Source organism: Arvicola amphibius, chromosome 5 (genome assembly GCF_903992535.2).
Source record: "Arvicola amphibius chromosome 5, mArvAmp1.2, whole genome shotgun sequence".
Taxonomy (NCBI): domain Eukaryota; kingdom Metazoa; phylum Chordata; class Mammalia; order Rodentia; family Cricetidae; genus Arvicola; species Arvicola amphibius.
In genome coordinates, this window is record NC_052051.1 from 48709450 (window position 1) to 48729183 (window position 19734).

A 19734-nucleotide genomic window follows, 5' to 3' on the forward strand; every position below is an offset into this window, starting at 1 on the left:
GTTATCGTCCTCTATCGCTCTCTTCCTCCTTGTCTGAGACAGGGTCACGTATGTACTTAATCTGGAGCTTGCTGATTCAGTTTCACTGGACTGGCAGCCACAAAGCCCAGGGACCCCATCTCTCCCTTTCCAGCATTTTATTCCAGATGCATGCTGATAGGCCTGGCTTTTATGGAGACTCTAGGGACCCAAACTTGGGGCTTCATGATTACACCCCAAACTGGCAACTGAGCCCTCTCCTGAGCCCTTTTAAGTTACTGTTTCATGAGAGAGGGTCTCACTACATAGCTCAGGCTGGTCTCCTTTCTGCCTCTGCCTCCAAGAAGGGCAAATACAAGTGTGAACCGCTGTGCGGAAAGACGTTTTAACAGCCTATCAGTTACAAACAGCCCTGGTTTAAGAGCTCTCACTAACATGCACAGATTTAACAAGACAAATAAATTTTATAATTCCTTGATTCTGTTTTTGATTCATTAGGGTAAAAAAATTGTTTTCTATAATAAGCAAATATACTCCAAATATTGCAGGGATAGGGAGGCACAGGGGGCACATGGATTAAAAAAAATGCTACTCTTCTTCCTGGGACTTGCTTTAAAAACCTTGTGACAATAAGTTAAGTATAAGTCAGTCTCACATTCACCTGTAGCAGATTATGTCTAGCAAACATGCAGCAAAAATGAAACATTTTTTCATTTTTGAATGAAAAACTATATCCTATTTTTTTTGTTTCTTTGGTTGACTTTGATTTTGTGTTTTGTTGTTGTGTTTCAGTACTGGGGAATCATACACACCAGATAAAAGACCCAAGTTCAAATCCCAGCACCCAAGATGGATGGTACACAACCACCTGTAACTCCAGCTCTAGGGACATCTGATGCCTCTGAGCTCTGTGGACACTTGTACTCACACAGGACACACATGAATACACATAACTTTAAATTAGAAAAAGGAACATATATATTTATATATGAAGTAAATGATGTAAAAGGAATATATATATATACATATATATATATTTTGAGAGCTTAACAATATGTCCATTTATGACAATAACTCTAATACATTCTCCCACACAGCCATGGACTCCTGAGACAGGAGCTGTGACTAGGTTCACAGTACCCTTATTATAGGAAGGATCACAAGGGTTATGGAAATCTATAGCTTTGTAAGCTGATTAAAATACATAGTTTAAAAGAAAGGGTTTGAACTGAGGTACCTGTAGCAGTAGGCAACACCTTTCCCAGAAAACATGGGCTATTAGGTAAGATATTGATCAGGAAGATCCCAAAGGCCCCCAAAACAACACAGGCCATTACCACTGCTCTTGGTTGCCTACCATAATTACACCGTAGAGCCTTGCTGACGAAGGCCCCATACATTTTGGTTACAGGCACTCGTCTGTGCTGCTGTGCCCAGCATTTTGCCTGGAGCTGGAGCTGAACTCAGGTCCTCACACTTGCCCACCATGTACTTTACCAACCAAGCAAGCACCTCAGCTCCCCACCCCACACATGCTTGATAAAAACATTTTTACATACAGGGTTGTTAGAGATTTGGGCTTTTAAAAATTTATTTATTTATTTATTTATTTATTATGTATAAAATATTCTGTCTGCATGTATGCCTGCAGGCCAGAAGAGGGCACCAGACCCCATTACAGATGGTTGTGAGCCACCATGTGGTTGATGGGAACTGAACTCAGGACCTTTGGAAGAGCAGGCAATGCTCTTAACCACTGAGCCATCTCTCCAGACCCTGAGATTTGGGTTTTTACCCCTCTTATACATCATTTATTTAATCTGTTTTAAGAAGTATATTTAACATTTTAATATAATGTCACATTGTGTTGCTAGGTATACAAATGGTAAACTCGTAAGCTGGGAATGACCTGGAAGCTTTCTCCATGATGGTTAGCTTTCATAGTTGTTAGAGTTGCTTTTGATGTCCACTTGCCACAAATCAGAGTCATCTGAGTCTAGAGCCTCATCTAAGGACTCCTGTGGGAAAGCCCACCCCAATTCTGGGCTGCACCTTCAGGTCACAACCCAGATCAAAAGGAAAAGTCATCCCACCTTTTTCTGGCTTGGCCTCCCTCTTGCTGCAGTTAACTACTCTGTTACTGCTGTTGCTGCGGATGAGGATTCCCTTGCTGACAGCAGAACCAGCATTTCCAAACTTTCATCATGAACTAGGGGTATCCAGGAACCTTCTGGGCTTCCAGTGCCAGACTGGGACTGCTGAGGCACCTCGCCTTTTGAAGTGAAAAACTATGGGTTATGTTTTCCTTGTTGTGTCCCAATTCCACCTTCTCTTATGAAAGACAGTCACTGCGCGACAATCCTGACTGATGGAGCAACTGCCGAGTCCTCAGTTTTCAGGTGTGATTCTGCTATTGTTGCTATTTTAAAGTGGACTTCTTAAATTCTTTAATAATAATTTTACACTATACCTGTAGATACACACACATATGTGTACACATATACACACACACGTTGGAGAGATGCCTCAGTGGTTAAGAGCATGTGTTGATTTTTGTTTTGTTTTGTTTTTTGAGAGAAGGCTTCTCTGTGTAACAGCCCTGGTTGTCATGGAACTTGCTTTGTAGACCAGGCTGGCCTGGCACTCACAGAGATCAACCTGCCTCTGCCTCCTGAGTGCTGGGGTCAAAGCGTACGCCACCACCATGTCTGGCACATGTGCTGCTCTTAACCTCTTCTTGGGGACCCAAGTTCAATTCCCAGCACCCACAGCAGGCAGCTCACAACTACCTGTGACTCCAGCTCCAGGAGACTTAAAGTCTTTGGCCTCTGTTAGCACCTGCACTCACATGCACATACCCACACCAGACACGTACATACATATACATAATTAAAATAATAAGAAATCTTTAAAATATATACATGTGTATGGACAGTATATTTACGTACATGTGTGTATATACACACACACACCATTGGTTCTGTTCCTCTAGAGAACTCTAAAACAATAGTGCTGGAAAGTGTCATGCGGGTCACTGGGGAGAAAAGTCACCAATAGTCTTCCATAGAGGTAGACCCTATATGCAATAACACTGACCTGCCAAGCAAGATGTGCCGTTGCACTAGTGACATGACTAATAAGGGAGTGACCAGCCACTCTCTAATTGGATATGAGGCTGCTCCATGGGAGGGAATTCATGCCCAGTACTATAAATCTGAACAAAAGTCCATGTTTGGGGGTCATAGGCCTATGAGAAAGCCTACCACTATTACTTTCCTAAATGGACACATTGTCAAACTGCCTACTAAATATTATGTTTATACCAAGAAATTAGTGCATTTCTCAATCTTAGTCAGCAAAACTTCTTTTTGCAATGGGGCAGTGGTTAATGCAGAGACTTGTAACTGAGAAAAAGTCACTAATGAGTGCTCAGCCCTAAACAGGACATCTACACCACCAACACCATCCCTCAAGGCTCAGGGACATCTTGGAAAAGGGGGAGGAAAGAACATAAGAGCTGGAGGATGCGGAGGGGCACTGAAAAATACTGTCTTCTGGACACGACACAGCCGTTGTCCTCAGGATCTCACTGCAGCTCTGGCCACCTACACAGAACCTGCACCAAATGAACCAGTTCGCCTCCCAGCACGAGCAGTAGAGACGCTCAAAAGGTTCCAGCCTTAGGTGAGAAACTACTAGCAGTTGACGACTGCTGGGGAGTGGCATTCACTTTTCTTTGGGACATGGCCACTGTTAGGTTGCTTATGTTCTGGTGGATGGTTCAGCACCCATGCACGTATGGGCAGCACTAACTGGACTCGTTTGGCTGTTGTTATTGTCAGTATTATTAGAAGGAGGGGAAAAGGACATAAAGGTGAAGAGGCTGTGTTGGGAGGGCTTGGGGAATTAGAAGTGGATATGATCAAGATAACTGTACAGATGTATGGAATTGTGAAAAAATAATTAAGTAAATTTTTGTTTTGAAAAAAAAAGTAAAGAAAACTATGTCAAAATAATTTACTTACTTAGAATGTTGAAGTTTGTCTTCTATTAGTGGAAGAACAGCTGGAATCATTTCTCGAGGGAAAATCTGGCTGACAACAGTAAGGGCCATACATACTTCTACCAGGTTAGTGCTCTGCAGGTCCTGCCATAAGCAAGAAAGAAGACAGTCTGCACAAACCAAACACCACAACAATCCTGCTTACTTAGTAATCTCCCCTCTTTATAAGCAATTTATACATTCACACTTGCCTCAGAACCTACGAAATACCCCCCCCCCAACACACACACTGATTTCATTTTCCGTAATAGTCAAAGGCAGCTGACTGGCTACAGGCCAAAAGAGTCTCCTTTGTTATAGCCCTCAAACTTTTCCAAATTAATAAAACAACTTCACAAACTTTTCTAGTTAACATAAATGGAGCTTTAGAATTTATACAATAAAAAGTATATGCTCATACATACTCATCTACACACAAAATGGCAGGAATTAATAGACATAATAATAACTATGCATACTAACTGCCTCATTTCAGCAATTAAAAAACAAACAATACCATACTGTATGTGTGCTCCACCATGCCTGGCAGTTTGCAAGTGATATCAAAATTTTAAGAATTTTGATATCAATTGGGAGGTGGTGGGGCACGCCTTTAATCCCCAGCACTTGGGAGGCAGAGGTAGGCAGATGTCAGTGAGTTCGAGGCCAGCATGGGCTACAGTGCAAGTACCAGGACAGCTAGGGCTACATAGAGAAACCATGTCTCGAAAAGCCAAACAAACAAAAACAACCACAAAGACCAGTATGCATTTATTATTGCCTCTACAGCGAACACCTCACACTCAAGACACACAGCCTTAGGGTAAAAGGATGGGAAAAGAGTATCCATGAAAAAGGAATTAGAAAACAAGCAGGTGTTAATGTCCTACTAACTGACAAAAATAGACCTAAGGCTAAAATTAGAAGCTGAAGAGGGAACAACCTTTCTCAGCATGTAAAGTGTATGCTTCACAAGCCTGACTACTTTAGTTCAAGTCCTGGAATCCACAGTGGAGGGAACCAACTCCCCAAAGCACTGCCCTCTGACCTTCATAAGGTACATGCACTGTGGCAGGAGAGCATGTGTGTGCGCGCGCGCACACACACACACACACACACACACACACACGTGCGCACATACACACACACATACACACACAATAATAATAACAACAGATTGAATTTAAAAGTAAATGAAAATAAGTAATGTAAAGATGTATCTTAGGGTTTTGGATAAACAAGAACAGCCAAATCTAAAACCAATAATTGGGGGAAAAAAATGAGATCAGAGCAGAAATTAGTGAAAGAGAAATGAAAAAACAAAAACAAAGAATCAAGGGAACATCTGGTTCTTTGAAAGGATAAGTGAGATCAACACATGGGCAAAACACTAAAAAGAAAGTGGACCCCAATTAATAAAATTAGAGATGAAAAGAGAGACATTTTAATAGATACCAATGAAATTCAGAAGTCATTAGAACATGTTTTAAAATTTATTACACTAAATTGAAATATCTAAATAAGTAAATTTCTAGATCCATACCTACCAAAATCAGACCAAGATAATATAATTTAAGTACATCTCAACAAGCAAGAGGAGTAAAGCAGTAATAAATAAAATCTAACTAAAAAAAAGTCCAGAGCTGGGTGTGGTGGCTCATCCTTTAATCCCAGTATGTAGGGGGTGGAGGCAGGAGGATCTCTGTGAGTTCAGAAGAAGTCACAGAGCAGATAAACTCTCCCAGACCTTTAACGACTATGTAGGACTAAATTTTCTCAAATTATTCCATAAAAGAGAAAAAGGAAGAGATGCTACCAAACTCTCTTTATGAAACCTAATCAGGACACAAAAAGAAATTAAAGAACATAAATGTCAAAATTCTCTCTCTCTCTTTTGGCGGGGTGGAGGGAGTTCGAGACAGGGTTTCTCTGTGTAACATTTCTGGCTGTCCTGGAACTGGCTAAATAGAACAGGCTAGCCTTGAACTCACTGAGATCTGCCTGCCTCTGCCTTCCAAGTGCTGGGATTAGAGGCATGCTCCATCACCACCTGACTTATATCAAAATTCTTTTTTTTATATCAAAATTCTTAATAAAACATTTGCTAACTGCCAGGCATGGTAGAGAACACTTTAATCCCAGCACTCAGAAGAGAGAAGCAGGCAGAACTTTGTGACCATGGCAGCCAGGGAAACATGGTGAGACTCTGTCTAAACACACAACACTTAAGACACAATATTCAAGAACAAATCATGCACCATAATCAAATCAGTTTCATTCCAGAGGGGCAGGATGGTTCAACATATGCAAATTAACACTTAAAACATCACATAAATGGACACAAGGCAGAAATCACATGATCACTAAATACAAACAAGGATTCTAACGAAATCTAACATCTCTTCATGATAAAAGTCTTGAAGAAACTAGAAATAGAAGGAACACAATAAAGACTATATATGGCAAACTTATAGTCAGCATTATACTCTATGGAAAAGCTCAAAACAATAAAACAAGAAAAGAAAATAAGACAAAAATACAAAATGAAGAAATCTAAATACCCTTACTCACAGACAGGATTCTATCCATAATAAAACCTAAATACTCCACCAGAAAACTCTCAGACTGATAAACCCTTTCATACTCAACATACAACATACACTTATATAAAAATGTCATAAGCCAGGCAGTATATGCCTATATTCTCCACTGGGGATGTACAGACAGAAGGATCAGGAGTTCAATGCCTTTTTCAGCTACAGAGTGAGTTTGAGGCCAGTCTGAGATACTTGAGATCCTTTTTCAGAAAGGGAGGGGGAATGGAAAGGTCCTACACACACATACATGTGCGCACACACACAAAGTAAAATAAAACACAGCTGGGATGTAGTTCTGTAGGTAGAGTGTGTGTTTAGCATGCACGAAGCCCTGAGTTCAGTCTCCATGTCATAAACCAGATGTAACGGTGCACGCTGCAATCTAAGGAGGGGTGGATCCAGGAGGATCAGAAGTACAAGGCCAAAAATAAATAGCTAGGCGTGAGGCGCACACCTTTAATCCCAGCCCTTGGTAGGCAGAAACAGGCAGATCTCTGTGAGTTTGGCACCAGCCTGGTGAGTTCCAAACCAACCAGAATTTAAAAAACAAAATAAACAAAAACCCCTTCTAGATGCTGAAGAAGTGGCTCAATGGTGGTTTCTGCAGATGACAGTTTAAATCTCAGTGCCTATGCCAGGCATCTCACAACTGCCTGTAACTCTTTCTTACTTCAAGGGATCTGATGCCCTCTTCTGACCCCCACAGGCTCTGCCCTTACATCCACATATAATTTAAAAAATAAACCTTTAAAAGGTTTCTTTCTGAGACAATTCCATAAGTAAACCTACACCTTCAAATTATTTAAATAACTATGACTACAGAGAAATGTCATATGAGAGCAGAAATAAGACTTCATATTAACCAGCATACAATACTATACGGTACCTTTACTACTGTATTCACAAGAAGAAGCAAAAGTTCATGACTTTCATGTAGAAATAAAGAAACAGCCAAATAACCTATTAAAAAAATGAAGAAAAAGTTTTCATTACTAAGTATCCCCCAAAATTCCTTTCCTAGTAAGTTAAAGCCATAAATAAATCCAAGTATGAAGCATATCAGGTAATATAAAAAGTGTAATACAGGGTTAACAAACTTCTCTAAGACGATTTCAGGTGTCCTTAGTCCAGAACATTCAGAATCACAGATTCTACAAGATAGATACCAAATTAAAGCCCTGTGAATGTCAGAGTTCTAGTGAAAATCTCTACATGATCAATCAAAATATTCTCTCTTAGAGCCAAATACAATTATTCAAAAACCTAGTTATTAAGTTACATCAAGTCACTGATGATTTATTATCATATGAGCTATTTAAAACCAGCCAGATTACATTATCCGATATAATCCTGTTACTCATACCTTACTTTCTCAATCTGAAGACAGTGTTGAGTAACAGTCATAGAGGAAAGACACACTGGCTGCCACACTAGATGGACTCACTGTCCAATGAGCATTCTGTCTCAAAAACTGTTTTAGGGCTGAGGAATGGATGCACTGACATCATGACAAACGCGATGCACATGGGATCCATGCACTTGACGGAGTTTCTGGCGACTTTTCATAGAGGCAATGATATTTATTTGTTACTATGTGTCAGTAACTCTACAAGCATGGCCTCGTTTAATTCTCCAAGCAACCCTATGATGTAAGTAGGATTACTATGCTAGCATAGAGATGAGGTCAAAAGAGAGGCTAACATCCCAAAGTCTCTCGTTATGACATGGAGGAACCAGGGCTCAGACGCAGACAGTCAGTCCCCACGAACCTCATCCTCATTCTTCTTCCTCTTTCAGTCCTTTCACTAGAGATACTACTGTTAGCTACCCTTACTACTACCCAGGAATGATGCGTCCTTGTCCACTGTACAACATAAATCATTCCCAACTTCTATCTCAGAACTACAAAGGAGCAGCACACCCAACTCTAATTTTTCAATACAGAGGAAAAAAGCTATTACTTCCCAAAGGGAGGAAAAAGCTGACTAGCTACTTCTTCAGGTAAGGTATCACTCACACCCAAGTCACCAACACCAAAGTCAATAAACTAGTTCAAAGGTCATATTAAAGAAACCTTAATTCGCTGGGCGGTGGTGGCGCACGCCTTTAATCCCAGCACTAGCAAGGCAGAGGCAGGCAGATCTCTGTGAGTTCGAGGACAGCCTAGTCTACAAGAGCTAGTTTTATTTTTTTTAATTTATTTATTTATTATGTATACAATATTCTGTCTGTATGTATGACCGCAGGCCAGAAGAGGGCACCAGACCTCATTACAGATGGTTGTGAGCCACCATGTGGTTGCTGGGAATTGAACTCAGGACCTTGGGAAGAGCAGGCAATGCTCTTAACCACTGAGCCATCTCTCCAGCCCCAAGAGCTAGTTTTAGAACAGTCAGAACTGTTATACGGAGAAACCCAGTCTTGAAACAAACAAACAAACAAACAAACAAGCAAAAATAATAAAGTTATCCACCTTATGTGTGACTGTAGGTGTGTGGCACACAATGGGTACCTACTGGAATCTGTTTTCTGAGTCCTTAACAACATAGCTAACACTAAGGACATCACAGCAGGAAGAACTGACTCTGATCCCCACAAGTGTGCTGTGGCACACGCCCACACACATATAGGCAATAAAGACACTAAAACTGTTTTAAATATTTAAAGACTTGTTTACTTATTTATGTACTTTATGTATATGAGTATTCTGTCTGCATGTACACCTGCTTGCCAGAGAGGGAATCAGATCCCATTACAGATGGTTGTAAGCTGCCCATCCCTCCAGACCATGTTTTAAATATTTTTAAAAAAGAGGGGAATCGCTATTTTCTTAGCTACAGAAAAAAACTACAGAGGGAATAAAGCTAAATAGGTCAATGATGAAAAACTGTTAAAAAGGAAAGAATAGCAAAGGCAGAGAAATGAGGAGAAGGAACGATACAGAAGGAAGAAAGCAAGAAACAGCAGACTGTGCCTGGATCTGGACTCTACCAGCACCATCTCCTCCCAGAACTGGATTCGAGACATTTCAAATATATTCACATCTAACACACCTCCCTTTACACATGAAAAAGATGAAGTTGCTTTACACTTTTATAATAATAATGTTCAACAATGTTAGAAAAAAATTGTTTTTTTCAGACAAGCTTGTTGGCACACTCCTTTAATCCCTGAACTTTGGAGGTAGAGGCAGGTGATGGTCAAGGGTTATACAGTGAGACCCTGTCTCAAAAATTAAAGAAAACAACAACAAAACCTAAGAAACAAAACCAAATGAAATGAGAAAAACACTCCAAATGTAACCATTTAGAAGCTAAAAGATCATCACTAGAAACATTTTAGACTAATTAATCAGTTATTTTAAAGAGAAACTTGAGGGGTTAAAGAGATGGCTCAGTGGTTAAGAGCACTGGCTGCTATTCCAGAAGTCCTGAGTTCAATTCCCAGCAACCACATGGTGGCTCACAACCATCCGTAATGAGATCTGGTTTCCCCTTCTGGCCTACAGGCAGACATGCAGGCAGAATACCGTATACATAATAAATAATAAAATAAAAAATAAAAGGAATTGGAGAGGTGGCTGGGTGGTTAAGAGCACTGGCTGTTCCTCCAGAATACCCAGGTTTAATTCCCAGCACCAATTCACACTGTCTGTAACTCCAGTTCCAGGGCTTCTGACACCCTCACACATACATGCAGAGGAAACACCAATGAACATAAAAAAAGAAAAGCTTCAGACATATGAAAACTCTCAGTGGGGTGGGTGTCTAGAAAGCACAAAATCTTAGGTTCACATAAGCCAGAAGTGGTGGTATAATCCTAGCATTTGGGGAGTGAACCCATGGCCCTATGATAGATCAGAGGCCAGTCTGCACCATATCAGACTAGCTCCAAAAAAACCCAAAACAACAAAAGGAAAACCCCCCGCCTCCCGCTACACAGAATTTTCAAGGTACAGCTTGATACCTAAGCACAGTGGTCATGGGAACAACTCTGTAAGGAAATAAAATGCTTGCAGAACCAGTCTGAGACACACAGAAGAGCTTTCTGAAGACAGTGAAAGCCTACTGGAATTAAATCCCAGAGTTATTGAAGCTTTGAAAGAAATCAGTTTTAAAGTAAATTACTAACAAAGACTTCTTTATCAGGATTATAAAAAGTTTGAGTTAGTCTGAAAGCCGAAACATTAATCTATAGTAAGAAAAGTCACATATCTCCATAAGGGACCAGATGGAGGGACTCATCATTAAATTAATGGGATTACACAGCTTCTTAACGCACGAGTTACTAAAGAACAATTTACATACAAGAAAGTCACCTCTTTTATATGTAGTTTAATGGGTTTTACAAATGTATGTAGCATCTCACTATCCCATGATCAAGCACCTTTTAATCTTCCCTATAATTCCAAAATGACTCATATCCAATTTTAGGTATAGACTTTGTGTTCTAAAGGGCTAGCATTGGAAATCTGAGCTGGGATATAGTTCAGTGGTAGAGAACTTGCCTATGTATGTAAGGGCCTATCCCAGGACTACAAAAAACTCAAGGACTATAAAAAAATACATAATGCAATGCTCTAAAAACATAACATATACCAGCTATCATTTTGAAGTGGTTAACACCTTAGAGAAACAGTAAGAACAGAAGTCTTAAACATTTACATACCCACTCTTTTTTCCAAGAGGTTTCCTTGTTGGGCCAACTTGATTGCATGTATATATCCAAAGGAAGCATCATATCCAAGCATTTCACAGTATATAAGTCTCACCATACATTCCTTCATCATTTTCTGAAAAGTGAAACATCCAATCACTACGTAAACAAATGAATGCTTTCGTTTTTCTGTATGTCACACTCCTTTAACAAGGGAGTCATTTATCCTGGTGATGAAGAATTGCCTAATATCAGAATATAGAAATAAAAGTTGCTTCTAACAATCACCAACACTACTAATGTCAAAAAATTAGTTCAATATTTTATTGACAGTGATACTATGAAGTACCTGAAGCTACTTCTAATTCTATGTGCCCAGAGGAGTTTCATTAGAGGTGCTCCACAGACAAAATTTCATCCATGGTGATCATATTTGGCATTTAAAATCAATTTGAGCTGGGCAGTGGTGGCACACACTTTTACTCCCAGCACTCGAAAGGCCGAAGCAGGTGGGATTCAGAGTTTGGGGCCAACCTGGTCTACAGAGCATGTTTCAGGACAGCCAGAGCTGTACAGAGAAACCCTGTCTCAAAAAACCAAAGGGGGGAAAAACAATTTGAATATATTTTGCCAAATGAAAACAATCTAGAAAATTGATACAAGTTGGTAATATACTCTGTAATAAAAATAGTCAATTTTAAATATCAAACTGCAAGCCAGCTGTATTCCTTTCATCCCAGTACTCAGGAACTAGGCAGGAGGCTGAAGCAGGACTGTGTGAGCCCAGGAGTTGGAGACTAGAATATAGAACCATCTTGGGCTGGGTGGTGGTGGTGCACTCCTTTAATCCCAGCACTCGGGAGGCAAAGACAAGTGGATCTCTGTGAGTTTGAGGTCAGCCTGGTCTACAAGAGCTAGAGCTAGTTCCAGGACAGGCTCCAAAGCTACAGAGAAACCCCGTCTCGAAAAACCAAAACAACCCTCAAGAAATGGAAGGAAAAAAATCAAACTGAACACAGGCTTTCTTCAGTATTATTATATTACAGCTATGAATCATCTGCTGTATAAGAACTTTTTTTCTCTTTTTAAATAACTCTTAATGCTGTGAACTGAGAGGCATAATTTCATGAACGATTTGGCCATTACAAACTAAAATTTTTTTTCCCCCAGACGGGGTTTCTATGTGTAGCCCTGCCTGTCCTGGAGTTCTGGAACTTGCTCTGTAGACCAGGCGGGTGTCAAACTCAGAGATCTGTCTGACTCTGCCTCCTGAGCACTGGCATTAGAGGCGAGCACTGGCATTAGAGGCGTTCGCCACCACAGCCCAACCAGAACTAAAACTCTTTAATAGATTCTAAGAATATGTTTTATCAGAATGACATTTACATTATTGATATTTATGGCAAAGTTCTGTTAGTAATAAGAATTATAATGTATTTCCCAAAACAGAAAAAAGCCCAGATTATTTTAATATATAAAATTAAAACTTGGCAATGATGGTGCACATCTGGTTCTGATTCAATCCCAGGATCATAAAAGAGGAAAAGTAAGGGGCTGAAAAGAGCACCGACTGCTCTCCCAGGACCCAAGTTCAATTCCCAGCACGCACAAGGCAGTTTTACAACTGTCTGTAAGTCTGGTTCCAGGGGTCCTGACACCCGCACATCAACGGACATAAAATAAAGTTAAATAAATTATTTTTTAAAAGGAAAAATATATATGCAGTTTTCTATTAACAACTGTCTTTAAACCCAACATCAGGACTTAGAGGTGGGAGGATAATTCAAGGTCATCCTCAGCAACTTAGTAGTAAATTCCAGGCTAGCCTGGGATATATCAGATCCTGTACTACACACAAAAATTTTTTTTTTTTTTTGGCTTTTCGAGACAGGGTTTCTCTGTGGCTTTGGAGCCTGTCCTGGAACTAGCTCTTGTAGATCAGGCTGGCCTCTGCCTCCCAAGTGCTGGCATGTACCACCACTGCCCGGCCAAATTTTTTTTTTAATTTTAAAACTATAGTTGGCTGGTCTACAAGAGCTAGTTCCAGGACAGGCTCTAGAAACCACAGGGAAACCCTGTCTCGAAAAAACCAAAAAAAAAAAAAAAAAAAAAAAACCAAAAAAAAAAAAACTATAGTTCCCATATATTTAATCACAGCACTCAGCGCTCTTGCGCTCTCTCTCTCTCTCTCTCTCTCTCTCTCTCTCTCTCTCTCTCTCTCTCTCTCCACACACACACACACACACACACCCCTCAAAGTTAACTGATCTCAGATTATTAAATAAAAAAGGTTAACAAAACATTTAACAAAATGGGGTGTGGTGTGGTTGTGTGTGCCCAGTACTTGGGAGGTCAAAGTAGGAGGAGCCAAAGCTACAAAGTGAGTCAGAGGCTAGCGTGGGCTATGAGACCTTAGGATAAAAATAACAACAACAACAACAAAAAAAAAAAAACCTTAAAGACAGTAAAGGAAAATATTAGGGAAAGGCAGTTTAGTTCAAATCACTTATGTTTAAAGCAGCAAAAGTGAATTCATTACTATATTAAGTTACTTAGTTACTACTAAGTTTAACATTTGTTAGGGAGAGACAGTGTCTAATTGTTTCTAATTGAACTATAGCGGGAGTCCCTCTGCAAAGGCTTTTATATAAATAAGAAATAAAATTGTTGATTTGTGCCATTAAGTTTCAGCCCTGGATTTGTACCATGATTTCAGAGGGTTTTTGCTTGCTTGTTGTTTTTAAAATTTTTATTTATTAATGTATTTTATGTATTTATGTATTTTATTATATTTATGTATTTTATGCATGAGTGCTCTATCTGCATGTATGCTTGCATGACATAAGAAGACATCAGACCACATTACAGATGGCTGTGAGCCACCATATGGTTGCTGGGAATTGAACTCAAGACCTCTTGAAGGGCAGCCAGTGCTCTTAACAGCTGAGCCATCTCTCTAGTCCATGATATCAGAGTTTTATCTAAGTAAAATTATTACATAATCTACTGTTCCTTTATCTAGAGAACAAAGTATATTCCCTATGTGGGACTTTGTTCTACAATTTCCTTCCAATCGCCCCAGCTCGGTAAGACCTTAGAGACACATGACTCCAGGAAGTGTGCCCAGACCTGCCTGGACGGCTAGAGTTAAGTTATATAATCTCGCTGCTAAATTCTGGGTATCCAGTGATCAGTTACCCAATTTTGTGCCTTACAGTAGGAAAAGCTGTACTGAATGATACCATACAGAAAATGGAAACCTAAGGAAGTAAAAAGAGAAGAACAAAACATACACACAGATGTACATATCTATATATACAACACACACATCTACACACACAAGGATACCAGGGTGTCTTGAATTTTATTTCCCTGAATACTGTAACTACAAAAAAAAATTATGTTCTCTTAGACTTTGCATATTCATGTTTATGACCATGTATTTATGCAAAATTAATCACCTTGATATTTACTAGGGGGATAAACATTTCCACAATGACTTACACACAAAAAGGACTCCACAGTCTGAGTGTGCTGACACACACTTATGATCCCAGTACCTAGAAACAGAGTCTGAGTGTGCTGACACACACTCATGATCCCAGTACCTAGAAACAGAGGCAAGTGAATCCTTGTGTTCTACATAATAAGTTCTAGGCCAGCCAGCATTACACAGCAAGACCCTGTTTCAAAAATAAAAAAATAAATAAAAATAAACATATTTCATGCCTTTCTTTAAAAAAAAAAATCCAGTAAATATTTGATGAACAAATGTCAATTGGAAAAGAAACCTTTTTTTCACAGCAAGATGGCAGTGATTCAAGGAACTGCCCCCAAGCCTGATGCCCTGTGCTCAAACCTATGGACACAGGCAGTACAGAGAACCAACTCCTACAACTTGGTCTTCTCTCTACACACATCATGGCATGCACACATAAGCACAGGCTTACATACACACACACACTAAAAGTTTCAAATGTAATAAATGTTAAGTAGCAATACACACTGCATACATCTTGTGCTGAATTGATACAGTGTACCCCATAAAGATAGAGTTAGTACATGTCAATTAAAAGGACGGTAACAACAAACACCCAGGTCCTAATCTGAAGATGTGCAAACTGTCTCAGAGTGGCCAGCATGGAACAGCCGGCTGCTCATTAGATAGCTGCTTAGTGAATACCGTTGGAAAGGCATACTCTACGGACCCAGGCTTCAAAGGCAAGTGTGCCCAACTGTGCAAGCGTACCAGTGTTGTAGTTGGGGCGGAAACAGTCACCTTCAGACTGCTCAGTTCCTGCTGGATCAATTTCTCTTCTTCCTGAAAAACACAATTATAGTCATTTCAACTAAAATGAAGTATCATTCTTTAGAAAAGTTACATTTCCTGGCCCATAGCAACCTCCTTGGAAAGAATAATTATTTCCAGGTTAACCTACTACTCCTCTCTATTCCATTCATTTGCTAGTAAAGACTGGCAGAAAATTTTTTTAAAAAATTCAAAATGGGGGTAGTGAGGTGACTCAGCGGGTAAAGGTGCATGCTGCTAAGTCTGATGATCTGAGTTCGAGTTCAAGACCTGGAACCCACATGATGGAAAAAACTGACTCCTACAGACAAGTGCCCTGTTATGACACACAATCCATTAAGCACTTAAACATTGGCCCAACTATTGGCTAAAACAATGTTAACTTTTTTTTCTCCCCCTGAGACAGGCAGGGTTTCTCCACATAGCTGTTCTGGAACTAGTTATAGCATAGACCAGGCTGTCCTTGAACTCACAGAGGTCAGCCTGCTTCTGCCTCCCTCTACTGGGATTAAAGGCATGTACCACCACCACCACCACCACCACCACCACCACCACCACCACCACCACCACCACCACCACCACCACCCAGCTAAACAATGTTATCTTTAAATCACACACCAAGTTAGGGCTGGAAAGACGGTGCAGCAGAGAAAACCGCACACTGCTCTTGCAGAGAATCAGAGCTTGGTACCCACTCTGGTGGCTCACAACTGCCCAAACTTCCAGAGCCAAGGCATCGGACACCCACTTCTGGACTGAGGGCATCTGCACTCATGCGCACACACACAAACACACACCAAAAAAAAGGCCAAAAAAACTAAAAGCAAAATATCTAAAAAAAAAACAAACCCTACAAGTGAAGCACTACCACATTTGGTTGCCTGTGAAGTTTCCAACTGCTGCCTAAGCCAAAAACCAGTCTTGACAATTTCATTCGGGAGAAGGGTAGATGGCTCAGTGTGTAAATGCACTTGCTGAATTAGCCTGAGGATCAGAATCTATCATAAAAGCCTGATGTGGTGAGGTGGATCTGTAAACCCCACATTCCCATGGTGAGATAGGAGGTAGAGAGAACTACCCCCAACCCCCCACTCCTCCCACACACACCCCGCACCAGAAGCTCCCTGGCCGGCCTGCTTGGAGTATAAAGCACAGCAGAAAACAAGAGAGATCTTATCTCAAACAAGGTGGAAAGTTAGGACCAACACCAGAAGCTGTCCTGTGACCCCTACCATATAGTACATGAACCCTCACCAACACACCACACACAGTGCATACATATACACAACAAATTTACCCCCTTACACACACACACACACACACAATACATACATATACACTTTTTTTCTATTAAAAAATTGGCCTCTCCTACAAATTAGCAAAAGAGAATCATTAAGCTATGTTAAGTACACCACTAATGACTGTGGGATGTGCAGCAAGCCCTGCCCAGTACAGCATGGCTACATGCCAACTTACAATTAAAACACAGGTACATTTTACACCTTTGAAGGCATCTTGTTCTTCTTGCTCCTCTCTGCACTGACACTGAACTTACTTACACTTAGGTTAAGCCCAAAATGGATGACAAAATCTTTGGAAAGAAATGTATTTTTATTATTTTCCTCATTATTTAACGCATAGCTGGGCTTGATAAATATCTGCTGAAGAAATTATGACACGATATTATGTTTTTAAGACATACACGCCTTAAGGCTTTGAATCAGTACCATACGCAATCCGTGGGTGCTTACTAACTCTATTGTAACTACTCGTCTTCAAAGCCCATCTTTGCCCAAGCCGTTGGTCTAGCCTAAGAACCTCAAGCCCTGCAAAGACAACAGCACTGTCAGGGCTGTCAGCTGCGGTATGTGATGCTTCCAAGGAGGAACTAAATTAAAACTCAACAGGAAGGGAAGGAAAACTTCGTAGAAGACTACAGCCCGAGACTTATATCGCACTGGCTATTTGCACTCGACTGACAGCTCCTGTAATCCTCCAAGCACCCCATGGACTATACATCGGTTTAACGCTGAGAAGGCACGCGGAGGGTCTTCGAAGCCCCAGACTAGACAGCCGGCCTCCCTGCGGTCAGTACAGGCAGCAAACTCCAGCTTGGGGAGTCCGCCCGGGCGCGTCCGACTAGCTGACCGGAGCCTCCGGCCCGACCCACCCCACCCCGTCCTGCCGACCTACGTGCTTGGACGAGAGTGCAGTGACGCCGCGGATGAGGCCGCCCAGCCTGGAGAAGAAGGGTGCTCTGGAGGCCGCAGGCCCTCCCAGCTGGTTCTGCAGGAAGAGCCCCGGCAGCGCCGTGAGCGTCCTCTCCACCATGTCGCTCATCGCGGCCTCCCGTCGCGGATCCTTCACGCCGAGCCTCCCGGCCTCCGTAGTCACTTCCGGCGTTTTGAATAAGAAATCTTTATTCGCGCCGGGGTGCTGCGAGCAAGATGAAGTTCCGAGAGAGACCGCCAGGGGACGCACGAGCCTACGAGGAAAAGCCGAGTCCTCCAGAGGCGGTGAAAAGGGTGATCTTTAGTATTCTTGTATTTTTTAGATTCTCCCAAGTAGTAGGTTGATGAATTCATGCCATTCTCCTGCCTCAGCCTCCAGGTACTGGAATTACAGGCCTCATCCACCATCGTCTTTAACGTGCTGTGAGCACCTGAAACTTCGTCTGTGATAGGTGAAATTTTTTAAAAAAATCTTTAAGTTGTTCTTGTACCTATTCCTCAACAAAAGAAAAAGATTGCCCAACAGAGTAGTTCTGCAAAGATAAATTTTAATTTATTGAAAAATTTCTCAATATTTAAATTTTATTTAAAACAGATTTTCGGTAGAAGTTAATATTCAATGCCAAAATAAAACTTTATTTATTTTTAATCTAGACTCTTCTGTTAGTTTTTAAAAATTAGAAAATTTATTTTCTGGGCATGTGTAATGGTATTTGCCTGTAATTCCAGCACTTGGGGGTGGGAGGAGCAAGAAAATTCAAGGTCATTATCAGCTATACTTCAAGTTCAAAGCAAACCTGGACCATATGAAATCCTCCCTGTCTTAAGTTTCCCACCCCACCCCCCAATTTTTTTTTTCTTGCATCCGAAAAATGCTGGAAAAGCAATATCAGATACTTCTCTGACTCAGGGGAAAGGAATGTGGTAACACTGTCAGAAAGGAAAGAGAGGCTTTCATTGTTCCGGCGTGGGTGATGTTCACCTCAGCGTATCTCAGCCAATAGAACATTTTCAAATGTAGTATGGTGCCAGTAGGGCAGGGTCATTTGGCCAACGTTGAAAGGAAGAAAAATGACACATTTGAAACAGAGATGTGATAAGCTAATCAAAGCTCTGTTGCTACCACTACCCAAAGGAAATTCCACGGAAACATCTCACGTGGGTCGAATTATGTATTGAATCGGCTAGAAAATAGAGATTTTTTTTTGAAAGGCTCAAAAAAAAAAAATCCTCAACTTGATGTGCCTGCCATGTCTTGTTCAAGCGCATGGGAGGTCGGTCCCTTTCTGCATGGAGACAGAGTAGTGGTCGGGGAGGGGGTAGATGGGAGCTGGGTAGGGGGATAGGAGGAGAGGAGGGAGGAACAGTGTGGTGGGTGTGTAAAATAAATGAAAAAGGTTAATTAAATAAATAAAAATAATGCTTCTAAAAATATAAAGTGTAAATTATGTATAGTATATAACACTTGATAATAGTGATACATGACTCTGACAGGTTTTTATATGTAGTATTTATATTTTTGCTATTTTCATTGGTGTTAATCCTACTTGGCAAAAAATAAATGCTTTCTGTAAGAAAAAAAAGCGAATCCTGCAGGACATTGTAGAAGGAAGCGGCGGGCTGTGTCCCGCCACCCGGCTAGCTTTACCCAAAATAATTACACAGAAACTTTATTCTTTTAAACACTGCCTGGCCCATTATTTTCAGGCTCTTACTCACATCTTGACTAACCCATATCTAATAATCTGTGTAGCACCACAAAGTGGTGCCTTACCAGGTAGATTCTAGCGTACGTCCATCTTGGGCTGGAGCTTCATCGCATCTGGTTGCAGAGGCAGGGCAATTGTCTGAGCCATCTACCTCACTTCCTTCTTCCTGTTCTGTCTACTCCACCCACCTATTTTCTAACCTATTAGGCCA

General features: G+C 40.9%; 1 protein-coding gene across 1 annotated transcript in view; it reads right to left on the reverse strand.

The window, feature by feature from the left end:
- Ap4e1 (adaptor related protein complex 4 subunit epsilon 1) overlaps nt 1-17952 on the reverse strand; it is a 57275-nt gene extending 39323 nt beyond the window's left edge. Inside the window, exons 1-5 of the mRNA XM_038330831.1 lie at nt 17777-17952; nt 15524-15595; nt 11287-11410; nt 7505-7578; nt 4005-4126 (exon numbers count right to left, since the gene is read on the reverse strand). Of these exons, the coding sequence (XP_038186759.1) occupies nt 4005-4126; nt 7505-7578; nt 11287-11410; nt 15524-15595; nt 17777-17923 (539 nt within the window). The 5' untranslated portion in view covers nt 17924-17952. The remainder of the gene's footprint in view (nt 1-4004; nt 4127-7504; nt 7579-11286; nt 11411-15523; nt 15596-17776) is intronic.
- Between the last annotated feature and the right edge of the window lie 1782 nt (nt 17953-19734).